The 20,974-nt window shown below is 31.8% G+C and overlaps 1 protein-coding gene across 2 annotated transcripts in view; it reads right to left on the minus strand.

The window, feature by feature from the left end:
• Positions 1 to 7,568: 7,568 nt before the first annotated feature.
• LOC106108967 (connectin-like) overlaps positions 7,569 to 20,974 on the minus strand; it is a 119,205-nt gene continuing 105,799 nt past the window's right edge. The window contains exons 1-3 of one of the 2 annotated variants that reach the window (XM_013290340.1): positions 16,181 to 16,233; positions 9,321 to 10,382; positions 7,569 to 8,141 (exon numbers count right to left, since the gene is read on the minus strand). In XM_013290340.1, the coding sequence (XP_013145794.1) occupies positions 7,633 to 8,141; positions 9,321 to 10,371 (1,560 nt within the window). In that variant the 5' untranslated portion in view covers positions 10,372 to 10,382; positions 16,181 to 16,233 and the 3' untranslated portion in view covers positions 7,569 to 7,632. Of the gene's footprint in view, positions 8,142 to 9,320; positions 10,383 to 16,180; positions 16,234 to 20,974 lie in introns of those variants that run through there. The other variant, XM_013290339.1, reaches the window with a different exon arrangement.

The raw sequence follows: 20,974 nt of genomic DNA on the forward strand, positions 1-20,974 counted from the left end.
TGTTTTTGGTGTATTTTGTTTTGTTTTTAGTGCATTTTGTTTTGTTTTTCGTGTATTTTGTTTGGAAGTCGGTTTTGTTTTTTTATTATAACATGTTCGCACGAATACCACGACTACACAGAAGACAGCCGTGAACTGGGAGCATTTCCGCGTTTCGTCTAATGAGTGTGGTGCCGAAGGCCCCACTTTAATCCCGTTTCCTTCTCACCCTTTTTCTTATAAGAAAAGGATTGGAAGGGAACGTGGATTTGACGGTGGAGGAGACCCACAAGAAGGTGTAATATCCTGTTTATGTGCGTCTCGTCCTTGGTCGATTAAGAGTAGGCAACGCATCCACAATTACGAATGAATGGGCAGCGGTCGCTTCGCCAATTCGGCGGATTTAGGTGGCCGCTTGTTCCTTTACCACCTAATTATAAAAAATGTGTGTTTTTTAATTTACTTCATACTAATGTTTGTAGGAGTTTGAAGTCTAAACTGCTGGACCGTTATCGATGAAATTCGGCATAGATGTAGAACATAGTATAGAAGAACACAAAGGATTCTTAAGTTTATTTTTAATTGTAGGCGGACGTAGTCACGGTAACTACTACAATAATAAATATCAAATCGTAACTTTACCCATTTATGTCGCATCTATTATAGTTATATCGCATTAGTACATTTCCGATTATAAGTTGTGTCTGAAACTTCTCTCATTAGTTGACTATGACCGGACTAGCGGTGAACTTGTAAGTTAACCAATTCGTATGGATTACGTAACTTTTACTTTTGCCTTGTATTTAATAAGTAAAGCTTATGAGAACAGGTAAGGTAGATTCGTATAGAGATTTATAGTTTTCTCATAAACTTTTGTAGGCGTGAACTGTTAAGCCTTTCAGGGCTTTAATGGAACAAAATTCTTAGTAAGCTTCTTCATTGGAAATCCTCATCTATATTGAAATATCCTAATATGTATTGAAATAACTCAAAAACTACTGAACCGATTTTAAAAATTCTTGCACCATTAAAAAGCTATATTATCATTGAGTTTAATAGGCTATACTTTTACTTTTTTTTTTATTTCACGCAGGCGAAGTCGCGAGCGACAGCTACTATTTTTATAATTTTTTTTTGTTATAACATAAAAAGATATGTAATATTGCTCTTATTTTTATTCTAACTAAAGTTTTTAACTTCAAAGAGCCTGCAATAGTACAACGGGTACTTCAAATTGGTGCTTTTATTTCAAAGCTCAGTCGAACATTCCTATTGATACGAGCTACTGACGCAATAACCTGTTTTGAACTAACAAAACTATAGCTTTGAACAAACTTGTACAATAATCAAAATATATGTTGTATTTTATTTAGGACAAAAATATAAATATAAATGTTAGTATTTTATAAATGTCAAGTAGTTGTAAGACAGTATTCTATTTGAATATTCTACTAAACAAATATCGCAAGGCAATATAACGAAGCATAAACGAGAATATTGTGTAAACATGTTACCTTGTCATTGCAAGTAATACCGTATTTTGTGTTCCAAGTAACGATATCGATATTGCTTATTTGCTATGAATTCAGAGTAAACTTAATTTCATTATAATAATTCATGACGTTAAGTTAAACATTAACTTTCATTACAATGTGAAGTATGAATAACTTGTTTTTTTGTTTATCTAGCGTTTGTATAAAAAGTGTTGTCGGAAAAATATCTAGTAATAAATATAGTCTATGATAAAGCTTCCTAGGGGCAAAAGAATTTTTAAATTTATTTGTTATATAAAAGCGTTACATGTTAGAAGTAATCATTATAAAAATGTACTTTATGAAAATGCTTACTTTCTAAACTAGCTAATTTTGTATTTAGACATCCTTCGTAATATCAAAAACAATTAATTATTTTCAATAAATGACAATCGGTAGGCGGCTCTAATCGGATGCTACGCTAAACGCCTCGACTAAGCAATCAAAAATGTATCAATTTAAATTTCAACTTTGTCCTTATAGTTATAAGAGCGTATTTTGAATGTAGCAACAAAGTTTGTGAAGTCATTGATGCAGAAGAGACAAGTGAAGTAGGTTCGGGCTAGTGAGTGTTCGGGTGACTAGATTTCAATACGTCGGTGACCCTACTTACGTTATTCGATCCCTTCTAGTTTATCACTGTTAACTTGCTAAACAAAGAGAATGTTTGCTTCAAAGGCGAAGTGTATAAGTTTATAAAGCGCATACATTTCACGCTATATTTAATAAAAACATTGATAAAGCTAGTCTTCATCAAAGGCCAAAACAACTGGTACTAGCCAAAAAGCAGGACAGCAGTTTAGGCGGCAAACTCTAACAAACATGTATCCGTAAAAACTTTCTCATTTACAATCATCCTCACCAGCTCACTATATGTCACCACTGAGGGGCTCGGAGCCTACCCTAAGTAAGGGTCACTAGGCCATATTCAACCACGCTAGCCTTATGCGGGTTGGTCGACTTCATATATTGAATTTTGAAATTTGAATTTCATCGCTGATATGTGCAGGTTGCATCACAATGTTTTCCTTAACCGTAAGAATTGCATTTACATGCATTTATAATATTAGTAAGATATTTTAAATCAAGTTATATTACAGCATGAAATATATCTAAATTGAATGTTTTCTAGATACAAATATGTTAGCGTTGGTAAATAAGAGCGCACGCATACTTTGAGTAAACTATAGCACAACTGTTTAATCGCGCTTTGATTCCTATGACTTTATATGGAGGTGCGCACACTACTCGATTTTTTAGTTGTGCAAATAAACAGTTCAATGGACTGCGAAACAAGCGACAATCGCACAACAGTGTGCTACTCAAAAGTGTGCACCCGCTCTAAGTGTGTTGCTGAGACAGAGCATGGGTCTAACAGATACAAAGGTATTGACTTGTCTGTTTGCCAAGGACAAGGGGGGCTTTTTTCTCAGCTGCGTCACAATTAAATTACCTTGTAATCCTGTAACGCACTCGTTTATTAGGTCCAATTTATTACCGATAAATCCCATCACCTAATGCAGGGGTGGCAAACATTTAAAATGTCAATGTGTCATCATATTATCATAGGCCATAATTTTAGTCCCTTTCCCTTTCTTAAGGAGGGGAAGGGGAAATATCCTCTTTATATACGTCTCCTTCTCCGTTGATTAAGGGTAGACAACGCATTCGCAATCGCGCGGTCGCTTCGCTATTTTAGCGGATTCAGGTGCCCGCTCGCTCGTTGCCACCTAATAGAAAAAAAATGTCCTTTGATTATTTGATGTTTTCAATAGCATAGTGCTAACCTATTTCATACTTTTTTTCGTAATCTATAATGATTTTAATTTAGTGATCAGTGACGTGCATTAAATATTGTGTCGCGTGCCATTGGTTCTTTACCCCTGGCCTAGTTAAACGCATCAATTCGAAATGTATTCATCCTTTGAAGATTAAGTGTCGTTGTCAGTATGTTAATTCTCATCCCCTGTTCAATAAATCTCATTAAGTTCAACTCATAAATTTTATTTAGGGCGTTCGATAGGGGAGGATTAGTTAAATTCTTAGAAAATCACCTCCCTATGTCAGTAGATTTTAGTTACTGCAGCTTAACGTAAGCCAAATGGAGCAAGTTAATTTATTTTTAATTTATAAGAAGCTTTCAAGTTTAAAGTAAACAAACATAACTATTAGTTAGAAATTAGGAAATAAGAATTAAATCTTTTTAATCACCAATACTTCGAGTAAATATTAAATGTTGGATTCATGTATGGAACGTTTTGTTCGTCGTCATTTTAGATTTTTATACAAGTACTAAATATTTAATTCTATAAATTTCCAAATGTTATAAATTTATCTTCATCACAGTCATTTTTCATTAGTTTTAATGGTTGCCTAATTGATACACTATATAGCTAGCAATAAACTACTTAAATAACGTAATAAATATCCATACAGAGCAGTAAAATATAGTCATAAGCCCGCGACCCAGGCTCAGTTTTTTTCTAAACAGTCGGATCGTTCAAATAAGTAACATGTGTAGGCAAAACACAGAACTGTACAGTTATTTTTTCTATAATATCAGATGGCAAAAGGATCAAGCGGCCACCTGAATCCACCGAAATGGAAAGCGACCGCTGCCCATAAACATCCGCAATTGCAGATGCGTTCCCTACCTTTAATTGACGGAGAAGGAGACGCACATAAAGAGGACATTTCCCCTTCCTATGCGTCTCCTCCACCGTCAAATATACTTTTCCTTCTCATCGTTTCCTCTAAATAAAAGGGTGGAAATGGAAAGGGAAAGGGACTAAAAATAGGCCTCCGGCAACACACTCATCAGACAAAACGCGGAATTGCTTCCACTTCATGCCTGTTTTCTGTGTGGTCGTGGTAGTATACCGGGCGAGCCGGCTTATTCGTGCGAAAATGTTAAAGCGGGCTCTACCACAAAAGGTTCCCAGTTTTGTTAGATTTATCTAAACGATAAAACCGTACAGATAAAACTGAGCGTGTTCAGCGGGCTTTATAGCGCACATCTTGCGGTATTAGCGTTGCAACTGCTTGACAGTTGGCAACATCACACTTGTCCGCAGTTACAAACTTGTGAAGTAGGAGTCAACCACAGCAAGATTACAGCCATGATGTTTGCTAAACTGCAAGCGGACTAAGCCTGATATAGTTCAAGTCTGAAATAACCCTTGCAATACTACTTTATACTTATAAGTTTAAGCAAATTAGTATTCGTTTTTTATCTATAGTAATATTATGAACAGTAAAGAACTGTGTTTTTTATATTTTTTTAATAATACAAAAACTATTAGACCGATTTTAAAAATTCTCTCATCTATAAATAGCTACGTTATCAATGAGTAATAAAGGAAGTGTTTTACTTTTTTACAACTAAGTCGGGAGCAACATAAATAACTAAAAATAACTAGTCAATGTAATTTTGGATTATTCCCAACCTTCACCCCGCTTTGTTCCCACGTGAGCAAAAAGTTTCATCCGTACCACCTTTATTCCCACTATCACCAATAAGGTGACCGATGGAACCGTTATGAAATAAAACATGTTCCTACCGTCCCCTCGTCGCAAAAGGTGGGACGGATGAAACGTTGTATTCACATCTGTCTCCACGTGGGGACAGAGCGGGATGACGGTTGGGAATAACCTGTTTATAACTAGGTAAATAACTTTATCGAAGACATCATTATAATTTTAATGTGTACTGTCGTGTTCTAGAAACTAAATTAATTTAAAACTGGTAATACAATAGGTTGATATTGCTTCTGATAAAAGTTGTTAAGCTGTTTGTATGTGAATTAACATACGCTAGCGTAATAAACAATATCGATATCGAATAGAGTATAATTTTATGGTTACTAAGTATGTATTGTTAATATTATTTAACTAGCTGTTCCCGTGCGGCTTTATCCGCTTGAAAGTATATTTATTTTATTGTTTACATTTGTGTATTGTCAAAATTTAAATTCATAAATGACAAAATGCTTTCTTTATGTTGGCAGCTTGTAGTTTATGGTCCCTTTCCCACTTGTTTTTTCCAATTTATTTACTCCTAAGTTTAATAGCGTGAAAACATATAGCCTAAAGCGTGGCGTAAGTGTACGGCATTTTATTAAAGAAAGAATTATTAAAAAATATGCTGTGATCTTGACATCCTACGCCACGAAGTAGTGGATGTTTACGCTTCATTATAAAGTATAGAGATAGATGAAGCTTTTGCAGATTTATTATAGAATTCATTAGGTTTTTTTAATAATAATAAAATTACTCATGTTTTTTCACGTAGCGTTAGCAGGAACGAAGCAAACGCTGTCGTTACTAGGGAAAGGCCATTTGAACAGATCAGTACGGAGACATACGACAAGGATCTTACGACATTTCAGATATTTATAGGGAGGAACTAATAAGCAATCAAAACTTAGTTTAACTTATGTCCACCGGGTCAGAAAAGTTTTACGGTCAGTAATCAAAATAATATTTCTTTGTATTCAATCTGACTAATATTATAAATGCGAATGTTTAGATGAATGGATGTTTATAAGAGTGTGTAGCCTAAACTACTGAACAGATTTCGCTGAATCTTAGTATAGATGTAGATGACAGTCTCGACGATTACATAGGCTACTTACTTTTGTTTTTATTTCCACGCGGATGGAGTCGCAGGCGAAAGCTAGTTCTACATATAGTTTCATTGAAATCTATTTTTTTTATTTGGTTCGACGATAACAAATAAAACAACAATAAATATAAATTACTTTACTTTAATTTCATACAAAATTGCCTCGATAAAATACTTTATACAGTGTTCAACATTTATTTTTCGAACATTTTACGTCAAGATGGACCATTATAAGGCATGAGCTGTCATTCATATGTTAATCATAATTGTCGTTTGATTATGTTATTTAAAACTATTTAGTTTAAAACTTAAATTAAACTTTGGAATGTTTATTACCCTTATGTTTATTACCCGTAAAATTAAATCAATTTTTCCACATAGACTGGCTAACGTGCAAGCGAATTATGAATTCGCTGAAATGCTGGCGCTTACCACAGTTAAACCATTAATTAATTTAAAAAAAATATGCTTAACACAATATCTTATGCAGATAACAAAGATTATGTAGGTACTTCATTACAAAGACAAACAAAAATGTTCTTTACGTATAGATTAATAAAATTCTTTTTCTCATACAATTTAAATTATGTTGATGTATTAATATTGTTGCTAAGTAAAATGCTCATACCTTATTTCTAGTTAATAACACTACTTTAATTGAACTATAGAAAACATTTGGAGAAAAAGTAACGTGTTTTATAATCAAGTAAAATAATTAAAAAGAATGCTGAAACTTGCTTCAACTCTGTATCAAAATCGATGAAATTTCATATTACATCGTCGGAAGTGTTTCCTAATATTTTTTGCAACGGGTTCTGCTATTGGTACAAATCTGTATATTAGTTTATAGTAAATATGTATTTAAGTAAACATAACATACTATTTAAATTATATAATTCATGAAACACCCTTGACCATTGATTTCCAATTTTGAAACACCCTGTGTTATTGTTGTCTTTATTTTCTCAAAGAGATTTAAGGGTTTCAGCAGTGGAATTCAACTCTTATATCTTTACAACAGGATTCACTCAAAACTATACATTGTAATTTTTAAGTATGTAAATGTTGGTTTCTCTATTTACTTTAATGTACTTTATAAAATTACAATTTGCAATATTAACTATAAAGTGCTTTTTAATATTATATATCTTTAAAACAACATCGACAACGACAATTATAAAATAAATATCTTAAATTAAATGTTCTTATATTTTAACATACCAACTTACGTTAACATTAAATCTAGAATTTTTACAATATTACACATATATTTATGAAATACCGAACAATGATCACTTATAAGAAATTAAACCATTTAAATAAGTGATTTAAAAACTGAATTGTTGACTTGAGTTGAAATATGTTGAACATAAACTATGTTTAAAACTTGATAATTAACAATTTAAAAATATTCAACTTTCAATGCTACACTTTCAATATCTACTTTACCTACATTAGATAAAGTCTGAATCTCCCGTATATCAATTTAATTAAATTCTACGTTAATAAAAAAACAAAACACATCCATACAATGGAAACAGACAGTCTACAAGCACTGTTCATATCGTGGAAACGAAACGTTTTCATTTCATTTTGAACTGGTATCACTGGATCAATCATATATGGAATTGCTTCGGTTGTTGTTCGAACTTCAACAGGACATGGTAATGCTTCTGGTGGAATCTTCAATACTGTTCTCTTAACACCTTTCTTAGAAGGTGCTAAAATATCATTCATATGGTCCTTCGATAGATCTTCAGCGGTCGTCTTTTTATCTGTAATATTATTTTTATCAATAGTTTCGATAGTTATACCGGCGTGTAATATTTCTTTGTTGAAATCCAAATTTGTGTCGGCGGCGGACATTTTGTTGTAAGCGGAACTAACGATAGGCGGATCGTTTTTACAAGTGACGCTTTCAAGTGAATCTTTAGTGCTCTGGCTTTTTGTATCGTTTCGCAGGGAATGCATCCATTTCAGTCGGCAGTCGCAAACGAAGTTGTTTTCTGTGAATGAAAAGCAATACCTTTAAATGGAAATGTTTTAAAATTTTCAATATACTCGTATTTTGGGTCCTAGTTCGAAAAAAATTGTAACAACATCGATAAAATTTCTATGGTATTGATGTAGTTTGCGTTTTACGAATCTTTTGCTAATTTTGTCGATGAGTTTACGAAAACTGTCTCACAAATGTTCATGCTAGGCACGTTTCATATTATCACGGGTGTTCTAAACGAAAGGGTTTTCTAAAAACAAATTATGTGATTATCATCTTACTCTATCTCACACAAACAATCACATTCTTTGTGATGCTAACGATGTGAAAAAGTTTATAAATAAAAATGAACGTTCTTTTAAATTTTATTGTACGGAAGTTATTTGAAATTTGATCCAATATTCGGTCAATGTATCATTATAATCATATTAAAAGGCTGTATTCACATCAGTAAGGGAAAAGTAATTATTTGAAAATTGGATTTAATTCTGTTGTGAGAGTGGAAATAATTTCAGCTATGCTACATCAAAAAACTTATTTACAAAAAAATTTGCAAAAATAAATCACAAATATTTTCACGAAATCAATATTATGAAACGATTACTTAAATTCCTTGTTTCTTTCAAAGAAACACAGTAAAAAACTAAGTTAAAATTTACATATTCAAGAAGTTTTTGCTACGCTTCTCATTTAAGTTTTAAAATACTCGCTTCAGCAAACAACATTAAAATTAAAAATTCACACGAACATTCGTAGCACTAGACTTTCACGGACTTAATAAGCATTCAAGTAACAGTGTTAGTGCTATATTATAATATAAAATATAATTATTTATACTCGTATTCAACAAAATATAGATCAATATATTTAATTAAAACAAGTTCAACAAAAAACATACTAGTTAAAAATATTTTTTTACGTGATAACGTAACAAAGGATGTTTTATTATTATTATTATGTTGAAATATAGACAACAATAACAAGAGTAACGAAGAAAATGCCTTTCGCTTAAACAGAATCCATCCGCTGATTAGTTAGACAAAAGTTGTAATAAATCGACCTAAAATACACCCGAAGGAGTGATTACGCAAACTAGTAAGTGTGCCACCTAACTCGTTGTGCTGACATTAATAAAACATTCAAATTGTCTCGCAAGTTCATAGACTACGTATAGGTATTAAATATTCACCTTCAACGAGCAAATTGCTGTTTTGTGGCTTCAAGTTGTCTAATATGGGCTTGATGTTGTCGAAAGTTAGAGCGTGTAGTTCGTTCGAGCGTAAATCAAGTGAACTGAGGCCTCTCACGCCTTCGAACAAACCGGAAGGCAGCGCCGCAAGCTTATTATCGTCTAGGGATAACTTTCTAAGTTGAGACAAGCCATCGAAAGCCCTCTCAGATATATACTTCAAATCATTCTTTCCCAGGAGAAGCTCTTGTAAGTTCCACAACTCCGCGAACGTGAATTCTGTCAAATTAAATATATGGTTTCGTCGAAGATCCAACCTGCGAAGATTTGCTAACCCATCAAATGTATGTCGGTTCAAATGTTGTATGTTGTTTCTGTTCAAATCTAATTCTAGCAAATTGAACGTATGCTGAAACGCACCATCTTTGATATTGGATATGTTGTTCTTTGTGAACACCAATTTTTGCAATTTGGGCAAATCATACAACGAATCCCTTCCAATTTCAACTATCATATTCTCTTCTAAATTTATCATAGTTATATTAGGCAGATATGCGAAAGCGTACTGTTGCAATGTTTCGATCTGATTCTGGGAAAGAGTAACCTCTTTTAAATTGGTTAAATTTGCAAAAGCATAAGTTGTGACGTCAACGATGTTTCCATATTTAATGTTAATGGTCCGCAGCCTTTGTAAGTATTGGAGTGCTTTTGTAGGCACGTAGCCTAGTGCGCCATCTACACGAACGTTAAACGATAAAGTTTGCAAAGTGGGCTGCGAGGCGAAGCTCTGCCAGATGTAATCGTCAGGCGATATCCCACCGTTGAATACCCAGCATTCCGCTTTTGATGCGTTTCTTGGTTCTCTCGCGTTTTCACAATAGCAATGGACTTTAGAGTCGCGATCAGTGATGTCGCAAATATTCTTTTGAAAGCCACCAGTTTTCTCTTTTGTCCGTCTTTTGTTGTTGTCTCTGGCGTGTACTGTAGACATCTCGTTGACGAGCGCAATCGTTATCAGGATGTACATTACGCCCGCGATTCGTCTCTCCATTTTGATTTAATCTGTAAAAGAAAAACATAATTAATATCTACATTACTAAGTGAAAATATAAGTTTATTTCAGTATTAAAAAAAATCGCAAAGAATTACAATGTCGTGATTTTAAATTCACAGTGACAATAAGGTTCTTTTTAATTATCTCGCGGTCAATATACGATTCTATAATTATGTCATCGCCAGTAATAATGTTCTTGACATATTGAACATTCCACAGGGTTAATTATGTACACTTTGTTGCATATATCTTACAACAGATGGCGTTAACAGTTTCGGGCGGCTTATCACGAGCACCTCCAAAATTCAAACTACGTAGCCAGTAAACCAACAAAGTTTAACGTTATGTAAAAATCAGTGACCTGGTGGTAATAAGTACATCGGCTTTCCGTCCTCAATATTAGCACCTAGATCTAATTTAAGGTTTTAAAAATATTACCGAATAACTTTAGAAAAGTTTATTTTTATTAACTGGCACATCATTGTATTCGTGTAATATATTAATTTGCTACTGACAACCTTTTAATAATGTTGTACGTTTTTTTCATTTTTCTACATTTTTTTTAAAGTTTGCAATTTTAACTCTGGAAATAGAAGACATGATTTACCTTACTTTGCTTAGTTTATAGAGATTTTTTTTATTAGAAATGTACTTCTAAGATATTTCATATGTTAATTAAATTCCATATTTTAAAATGTTTTAGATCAATGATTAACTTTATAAAAATACTAGCTGTTATAAATTTTTAATTTATTGTTTACATTTGTCAAATTCTCAGTTGCATATGTCAAAATACCAATTACCTTACTATGGCAATCTTGTTGCTTCCTTGATGTTGGCAGCAGCTTATGGTCTCTTTTCTTTGGGTTTTTATCCAATTTATTTACCCCCTAAGTTTAATAAGGTGAAAATATATAGCCTAAAGCATGACGTAAGTGTAGGGGTTTTTATTAAAATACGAATCATTCAAAAATATGTTGTAATTGACATCTTACGCCACAAAGTAGTGTGTGTTTACGCTTTGTTACATTATTATAGAAAAATGAATTTAAAACAGTTTTTTTATTTACTAAAAAATTCCGCAGTGCGGTTCATTGTGTTTTTGGATGTAAACCTCTATTCAGGCGTAGCGTAAATAAATTAAATGCGGTTCGGATATCATCGCCAACCGATTGTTTTGTTAAAGTGAATATTAAACAGAGCAACGACAACACAAAGGGTTTAAAATTTAAATTATATTGTGAAATCCGTGTTAGAGTTCACAATGATTATTTTCAACTAAATTATTGTGAATACATACTTAAACTCTCAGGATATATTTATTTATGTAACTAGCACGACCAGAAGAAATAAATACAGAAGTAAGTAGCGTAAAAACAAAGTATTATCTCCCACTAAATTTTACTTCTGCGTATCATATAATCAATTTAGTAGTCAATTCTTAGTAATTGGAATATTAATTCCCTTTATTTATAAGTAGCTTTTACTCGCGACTTCGTGGGCACGGAATAAAAGATAGAAACTTAGCAAGCCTGTGTGTTCTTCCATACTATATTCTACATCTGTGCCAACATTCATCTAGATCCGTTAATATGTTTTGAAGATTAGTAACAAACATCCATCTATTAATTCAACATTTCGCATTAGTAACATTATTATGATGTTAACTTAATTATTAGTTATAATAGCTATTGCCCAAGTTTTCATCCAAGTAGAATAAAATAATCTTAGTTTGAATTTTACTGCGTTTCCTAATGTAAATACAATAGACTCCGTTTAAGACTATATCGCAAATTTCATCCAGAATTATTTATGTGTTAACTATCAACAAGCATCTATCCATAGAATTGTTGAAACGTAGAAAATTATTACTACAATTATCCCGGTCCTTTTTAGCATAAGTTAATATCATAACCATATCCTAAAAGCGTAGAACGAAGCTGTGAACTAAAAATTTGCATCACTTTGAATCACTTAAAACTGAGTTCACAATGGCTCGGTAATGTGAGAGACTTTATGGCATAATGCGCCTGTGGAATTTGAATTACAAAGTTGTAAACTGGGTTACAACACAAAGGAACTTAAGATCTACTTCTTCGTTCATTAACATTATTGCTGTCTCCATCAACTTATAACTCTTGCTTAAAACTTACATTTTTTTAAATTCAATACTTCAATTGAACAGTTGTTAGCTAATATGCTCACATCGAGAGGTTCGGAATCAACCATTAATTGACTATGTCTTAAACAAAAACTCCAGATCACTGCGTGGTGGTTGACTTCACAAATATCTTTGAAGTTCTGCGCAGATATCTACAGGTTGCATGACGATGTTTTCTTTCTTTCAAACAACGTCAAGTGAATACATTAAGTCAAGTTCTTTATTACTTAACCACCAATTCTCTAAAATTTGCCAAAGTAAATTAAAGAATTAATTTAGTGACCACTTAGATTCTGCGTACGAGATTGACTATCTTACTAATTTTACTAATGTTATAAATGCGAAAGTTTAGATGGATGTTTGTTTGAGTCTATAGCTTAAACTGCTAAACGGATGTCGATGAAATTTGGCATAGATGTAGAGGACAGTCTGGAACAAAACATATGCAATTTTTTTTAATTCCATGCGGAAGCCGTCGCGGAAGAAAGCAAGTTGATTCTTAAAAATATAGTGGGCAGAAGCGACACGAACACTATAAAGTGGACCTTTTACACTGAAAACAGATGCTGGAAGCATTATGCAAAGAGAGTTTGGACTAGTCCGCCTTTATGAAACATGCATCTCTTAATTTGAATTTTAAAAAAAGACTAGTAAGGATTAGTTAAAAAAATACATATTTTAATAAAATATTTTAATTATGATTTAAAGCAATGAAGAATCTTAGGCAAAAGCAATACTATTTTGTCAATGTATTTAAGATTTTTAACATTTTTTTATATCAAATTTCTTTGGAATTTAAAAAACCAATGGTAAATACAAAATGGTATTGCCGTCTAAATATATATAAAGAGCATAAAAGCGAGGGTTATTTTCCGGAAATTTTCTAGAGATCTTTAAAATAAATCTAAGGCGTTTACTTCGGTTGTATGCATTTATCAAGATTGGATTTTGAAGTGAACTTTAAAGGATTCTTATGAATCAATTTTTTTTCTTTAAGTTTTATGTTCCCGGAAGAGCTTTTAACTTATAAAAAGGAGTAATTGTAAGAACTTAATTCTGCGTTTTTATATTCAAGTAAATTTAAACTTTCAATGCGTTAAAATACTTTCATAATTTGCATTAACATTACCCAAATATTTTGAGTCCAAGCTTCTTATTTGTTCTTTCGCATAATTTATTAACATGAGTTTTAAAAGTAATGTTGTTAGCATTAAAATTTCCAATTATAATAATATCCTATTGGTAATTCTAAAGAGTAAAATTAATTAAAATTAAAACATCTACCTTTGTAAAATTAGTTGATGCGTCATTAATTATTCTTTACTTATTTAGATTATTCCCGCTTTTTGACGCTTTCAAATTCATTGAATTACATCCACGGTTCGAACCCGCAATACTAGTTTACCCTTCAAAGAGATTTTCGAATATGTTGATATGAAATTTGTTTACATTTTGTTGCACTTTACTTATAGAATAAATTTTAGCTAACTCTGAAAGCGTTGTCCAAAATTTTATCGTTTTTTTTAAAGCACCGATAGACAGTTGATTTCATGTTCTAGGAATTTGTTAGCGGCCTGTTACAATTTCGATGAAACCCGTATTTTAAATTTAATATTAAATATAACCTATTTACTAAAGGATGCTGTGGCATTCTAAACATTAAACATTATTATAAAAGATCAGTACAAAACTTTCCTATAAATAAAACCTTTTTTATTTACTGATTTAAAAACCTAACGGATATATTTTTGTTTCTCTATTCGAACTCTAGTATAGAGTACTTCTATTATAATATAATAGTACTTTTTAGAAAGTTATTTTATAAGTGTTTTTCTTAGCAAAACTAAACCGGGTTTAAAGATACCTTATACAAGCTTGGAAGGTGGCTAAGCGCCAAGCATGCTCAGCTAGTATCAAGTAACTTAGATAGTAACTTAAATTGAAGCTCTCCAAAGTTGGAATCCGTACTAAAGGTATATAGACCATAGAAAGATAGATAGATTACATAGATTTGTGCGTTTTATATTTTTTAACTCATAAATTATCAGAATAAATAATTTTAAATTAATAATGGGCAGATAACATAAACCTACAAGAATCATATGGCAGTTGGCAATTTTGTTAACTAACATTGTCATCTTTAAAGCTCAATTTTGACCAATGAGGGAGCGGCATCTGAAGGAGAATGTCGCCATTTTTATAATTTCAAAATTCAATTTCTAAAAGAATTAGAATACAGTTTGGTTTTTTCAACATAGGAGAATTTCGAAAAAAGTTGGGATTTTTTACTTACTGGTAACTCTAAAAACTATCAGGCGCCCCTTTATCAATGTCAAAAATTCTCCATAAGATGTATCTATATACTGTCTACGACAAAATCTTAAAATATAGATTATTATTTTATTAACCAAGATTATAAATATCGTGTTCGTTTCAATATTTGAATTATATATATGATTATAGACGGACAAAGATATTCGACAGAAGTCAAACTAAATTATGACAGTTCCCCAGCGCCCCCTGTCAATGTTATAAAGCATCACAAGATCCTTTTCGTACTGTATAGTGTCATACTTTCATGTCCGCGTAGTTTTTACATTTTCTGATAGAACTAACCGCGATAGCAGCGCCCCCTCTGTGCCAGATATATTTGTTTGACTATACACATTATTTGCCTTTATTTCTTACGCAAATAAACCGCAACATTTTATGGTATTCATACAATTTTATGCTACATATAAAAATTTCAATTTTGGCTTACAAAATCCCCAACAAACAACACTTAATTGAATAGCCGGTGTGGAGTTAAAACAAATTGCAGTACAACAAAAACCACATTCGTTATTATTTTAAATTCGCATGTTGTAATATAATCCTTTTCTGCCTTTTATTTAAATGTAAACAAAACAGTATCGATTGAATTATAGCATTTTACTAAGTAGCAATCTTTTAATGAGAATTTAATAAAATGAGATAGATGGATGGATTTACGTTTGTTACGTATCTTTTTTAATTACCGCGCGGACAATGTCGTGGACAAAAGCTAATTATGTCTACAAAATAAAAATTAATATTTTTAATTGTGTAAAATCTTTGAACAATTACTATGGATCAAAATAATATTATTTGCGATTTTCACAACGCACGTACTCGTAGATTTTAATCCAAACATTACAATCGTTATCCGTATTTCGTCCATTTTATTGAGACCCAAAATTGACAAGGAATGATGTTATACCCACAAACCCGTCCCTAATTCCAGAAAGTGCTGTTGGAAAATAAAAATTCGAAAAACGTAATTTTTTGTACAAGCTAATGTAATTGGTACCTTTCAAAAAAGTCTCAATTCCGGTCACTGCGTTTCCTAATTTAATCGCCTCTTTACAATACAGTTTAGCATAAACATTTACTAATAATTTATTCTTCATAAAAACATTTAATATTTATTTACCAATGTAAGAAAGCCACACGATAAAGTAACACGAAAAGAAAAAGTAATTAATTTAGCGCGCACGCAATGTTCCAATTACAATAAGTAAAAGTAAGAACAAAAATATTTATTAAGCATTTACGTCTTAACACACAAATCCTTATGGCATTTTTAATTTTTTTTTTTACAAACAAATTATTAAGTTATAAACTCACTTGTTTTATCAGTAAATAACATCCTACATCCACAAACAAACTTCACATAAAACCACATTCTTCACTTGTTTTAAATTAAAAACAAAACAATATCTACATTTCACCGATAAACTTTTTTATTCGTTTTAGTTAAAACACGTCTACACCGTAGAGGAATTGAGAAGAGACTAACAAAATCTGATTTATTTCTTTTAGCAATCCTGTGGTGAATACGTTTAAGGTTACGAATGCGCGCGCAAACTGTAACATTGCCTTATAAATCTAGATTCGACAAACTTTGGTTAGAACAAGGATGAGTATTTGAATAAATACTGAGAAATACTTGCTTTATCATCAACTAGTCCTTGTCCAGGATTTTTGGCTCAATATGTTTCTCTTCAATACATCTCTATCAGCCGTCAGATCTGAATTCTCTCCCATTTTAAACATATCTCTTTCACACAATCCATCCATAATTACGATCGTCTTCTACTTTTGTAGCAATCAATCAATCTTAATGCTTAAAGTTACAAAACATTATAAGAGAATTTACTTTTCATTGATAATTATGAAATGTTAGAAAATTATGTTAGAGTTTCCGCTATGGTTCAAGCCTAAAATCCGGCGTGATAGTGAGAGATTCCTTATTACGAACCGCATGTAGCGAGCGCGGCTCAACCCTTGTCACATTTCAAACTTGATTAGCCTCTGGTGAAATCCGGACTTATATACTTTGTAAGAAAATAGGAGTACATGAAAAAAAATATAATTTCAAAGACGAAATGTTTTATAAATTATAAATAACATTAGTTATTTGAAAACCCGAATAACTATAAAAATCACGTAAAGAAGGCAAATCGAATGACGTCTTAAAATCGGTCTAGTCGTTTAGAATGTATGAGATCGTAAAGGAATTTTACATAAACCACATACATTAAAACTTATATACGCGCGAAAAATGTTAACTTCCGGAGTCAGTAGAATAAAAAAAAATATGATGACCAACGATAAGATACATGCTATTTAATTATACATTTTTATAACACTGTTAATGAACTGCGACAACGGACGACCGTTCTCGTGTAACGAATTAATTAATACTACATAATGCGGGTGTAAAGTACAAGTAAAAATGTACTCTATAATTTTCCTGGGGTCAACAGGATAGAGCGAGACAGATATATGTACCAGTGGACAGTCGACAACTTCCTGGAGCACTAGTTCTAAAGTAACAAAGGGATCAAAATGAATAGGACTGTGTTTCCTTGTTTAATTTAAAATAGTACCATTTTTATACTATACTAAGTAGCCATTCCACGTCAAATTTTGTAGCTAAGTGTGACGTGAAAGTCATGATAGCAGGACTTCAGATAGGATGTAGATACGTGACTAAAACTCCCGAGAAGTAACACTTGGGATTACAAGTGCAAAATAAGTGTTGCTATCTCTCATTTTGTAGAAAGAAAGAAGAAGTAAACAATATGATTGAACAGTGTACTCGTAAATTTCTCTGACGTACACTAATTCATGTCACAATGCACTAATTACGCATTTTCCCCACAAAACTCTGTACTCATTAGTTGTTTAATTAATGTCACTTTGTGGTTATCAATTAATTCCAGTTATTTACATCAACCGTTACCAAAAACGAAAATAAAATTATTTTTCAATTTTCACCATCTACTCTCTACATTTTCCTCTACTGTGCACAGCATGTACTTTTTCTATACATATCTATCAGCTATCCTATACCTTCTTATTCTTATACTCTTTCACAAAATCCATCAATACTTTGATAAATATTTGCACATTTTTCAGAAATAACGAAATTGTAAATTATACAAATTAACCCATGACCTTACCTTATTAAATTAAACCGACAACCATAAGCTAACAAAGTTCAAACGATCAAAACGTGATCCACTCACATACAAGTTTTAAACAAATCTCGTTAACATGTACCTGCTTTAAAACACTTGATAAGGGACAAAGGGAAAATGCGGACAAACAAAATTCATATAACCATTCGTCACAGCTGAGTTGAAAGAAACTTGCAATGTCCGCATTCGGACGTTGAATCCCCTATTTATGCCGAGTAAATCATTTGGAACGGAAATTCAATCAGAAATCCGATGTGTTTTGTATTGTAGGGATAGGAATTTCTACTTAAACGTGAACGCTTTTCATATATGGCCCCGGAATAGATTTATATTTAGGATTTGTTTTTATACCGTTCTTATAGTATTGTTGGTAAAGAAATGTTACGATTTATAGGCAGAATGGAATTTGCGATGTTAAAATTGTTTTTGTTTGTAAACACGTTTATTTTGTCGAAGAAATTAATACGTTTTAAATTTCAATTATCTGAAATTCTTAATTCATCAGTGTTTTAGTTATTTTTATGATTCGATGTTCGTTTTATTGAGTTTTTAGACGTTAACACCGACTCTGACAAATGATATTTCTTGATAAAATACGAAAAACCTGCATAGCTTTTAATCAGTCCTTAACGAAAGTAAGAGGATTGAGCAAAAAAGGGCGTTAAACAATACCTCATAAGGTTAAAATTCATTCAAAAAGCATGAAGTCACTTTACCAAAATATATATATCCAAGTATTATATAAAATATAACTTGTAAATTAAACACTCACTAAACAATATTTTTCGTGTATGTTAAACATTTCCAACTAGAAGAGATCGGAACGCTAAACATTTCCAGCAGACTTTAACCATTGAAATGCGACATTGCATTGCAAACGCAAAACAAGAGTTGCAAAATTGTCACGATTCTCCAGTAATACAAAAGAGGAGACGTCTTGTATTTCTTTTTAAATGGAACACGAAGCGCCGCCCTGGGAGTTATCATCTGACTTTACGACCGGCATTAAGTAACGCGGTGAGGAAATAGTTTCATTCTGATCTTGTTACGCTTTATAACCTTAGATGTGTATGAAACGCGTAACTTGCTACTTTATAGACTAATGCGGGTTTCTGAAGTTTCCATTCATTTCATTACTAGATTAAGTAAGTAGTCAATGTGTTCTTTTATGTTCTACATTTGTGTCAAATTTCATCGATCGATTTCCGTTCAGTCGTTTAGACTACAAACTCTAACAAACATCCTTCCATCTAAACATTCGCATTTATAATATTAGTATGATGAATCAATATTTAATTCAGTTTAATAAATCTAAATAGAGCGAACGTGAACGCTAATTTATAATTATTTTACAGTGAAAAATAACGTTATAATTTTAACAAACTTGTTTCCGTGGCAAAAATTTGCGTGGAGATAATTCAGTTTAAAAGTTTGAGCAGCGCATGCGGACACTCTAATAGAATGTCCTTCGTAGTCTGTTAGCCGTTTAATGTTGCGTTATTAAAAGGTCCTATTTAAACTGTTTTTTTTTGTAACAAACTTCTGACGTCATAAGTCATTTTCATAACTAACCTACCTAGTTAATAAAACTTTCTTAATGAAATAAGCTTTATTATTTGCCTCAATCTTTCTAATGTCATAAATGCGAAAGTTAGTTGAATGGATGGATGTACATTTATTAAAGTTTAAAGCCAAAACTGCTGAACGCATCTCAATGAAATTTGGCATAGATGTAGAGGATATTTTGGAAGAGCACATGGGCTATTTGCTTTTTTTTTACCACTCAGATAGCATCGCGGGCGATTACTAGTATTTGAATATTTATTGAACAACTTCATGATAAATTTAATACACTAAATCTGTGATAAATGGCTCTTTTATGATCATTTCACGACTTTAAAGTGATAGTAAAGATTTTAAACCCACTACTGTATTATCCATCTAAAAATGAAAAAGTATTTGCCTGTAAAAATAATCCCGTCGGAGAATTATTCGCATAGAGAACGAAACATTTTTCATAAATTGCAGTTTTGTTTTAAAAATACGATTTCATTAAAAAACTCATGTTCCATATCGCAAAGTAATCGCAAAAGGAGTAGTTTCTGTAAATTACAACTTTCGTAAAATATTTAGACTTTGGTATACAAATTGCTTTCGTAGAATGACAAATTGGCGGTTGACTAATTTTTGGATGTTGTCCAAAATGTTTGTTATTCCGTCGGCGTTAATCAAAATTAGTTCAAACTTAACCTAAAAAAAATAATATAGTCGATAATTTATTTCTGTGAATGTTAGTTTAATCTTTTCATAATTTAATTAAAAAAATAATCAGTTTCATGTAAAGATAAAGTTATTTTTTAAATGTAGTATTCAACGACTTCCATGGAGACTTTTTATAGCTTAAAATTAATACCCATTTGTGAACATGTAAACGTTTTCAAAACAAAATTTTGTACATCATTTATTACTCAAAGTCTTTAAGTATTCCGTAATGACTCTGAGTGCAGCAGGTATAATTTAAATGTACTACAACGAAATTAATAAAAACAAAATAATCTACTATTATTAATAAAAGTAGAGATTTATTAATAAATATCTAACGTTAACTCAAAAACTACTAAACCCTTCTTTACCCATAATAAAGCTAAATTATCAGTGAGATTCATAGGCCTTTTTTTTAAATTCCGCATAGATAAGGTCACGAGAAAAATTATTGTTATTACATTTTAATGGTAACTTTATATAGATGAATAGAACCTAACATCAATTCTAAGTAAAGAATTAAGATGCAGATTCCCTGTCAGCTCCGAGTTGATGGAATACCTTGTTAGTCGTAATTGGCTCTCCAGTCTAGTTTACATACCATACAAAACGTAGCGCATATGTACATATGTACACAAATGGACGTATTTCTTCACAGGAGAGTAGAGTTCTT

Source organism: Papilio polytes, unplaced genomic scaffold (assembly GCF_000836215.1).
Source record: "Papilio polytes unplaced genomic scaffold, Ppol_1.0 DF821400.1, whole genome shotgun sequence".
In the NCBI taxonomy this organism is placed as follows: Eukaryota; Metazoa; Arthropoda; class Insecta; order Lepidoptera; family Papilionidae; genus Papilio; species Papilio polytes.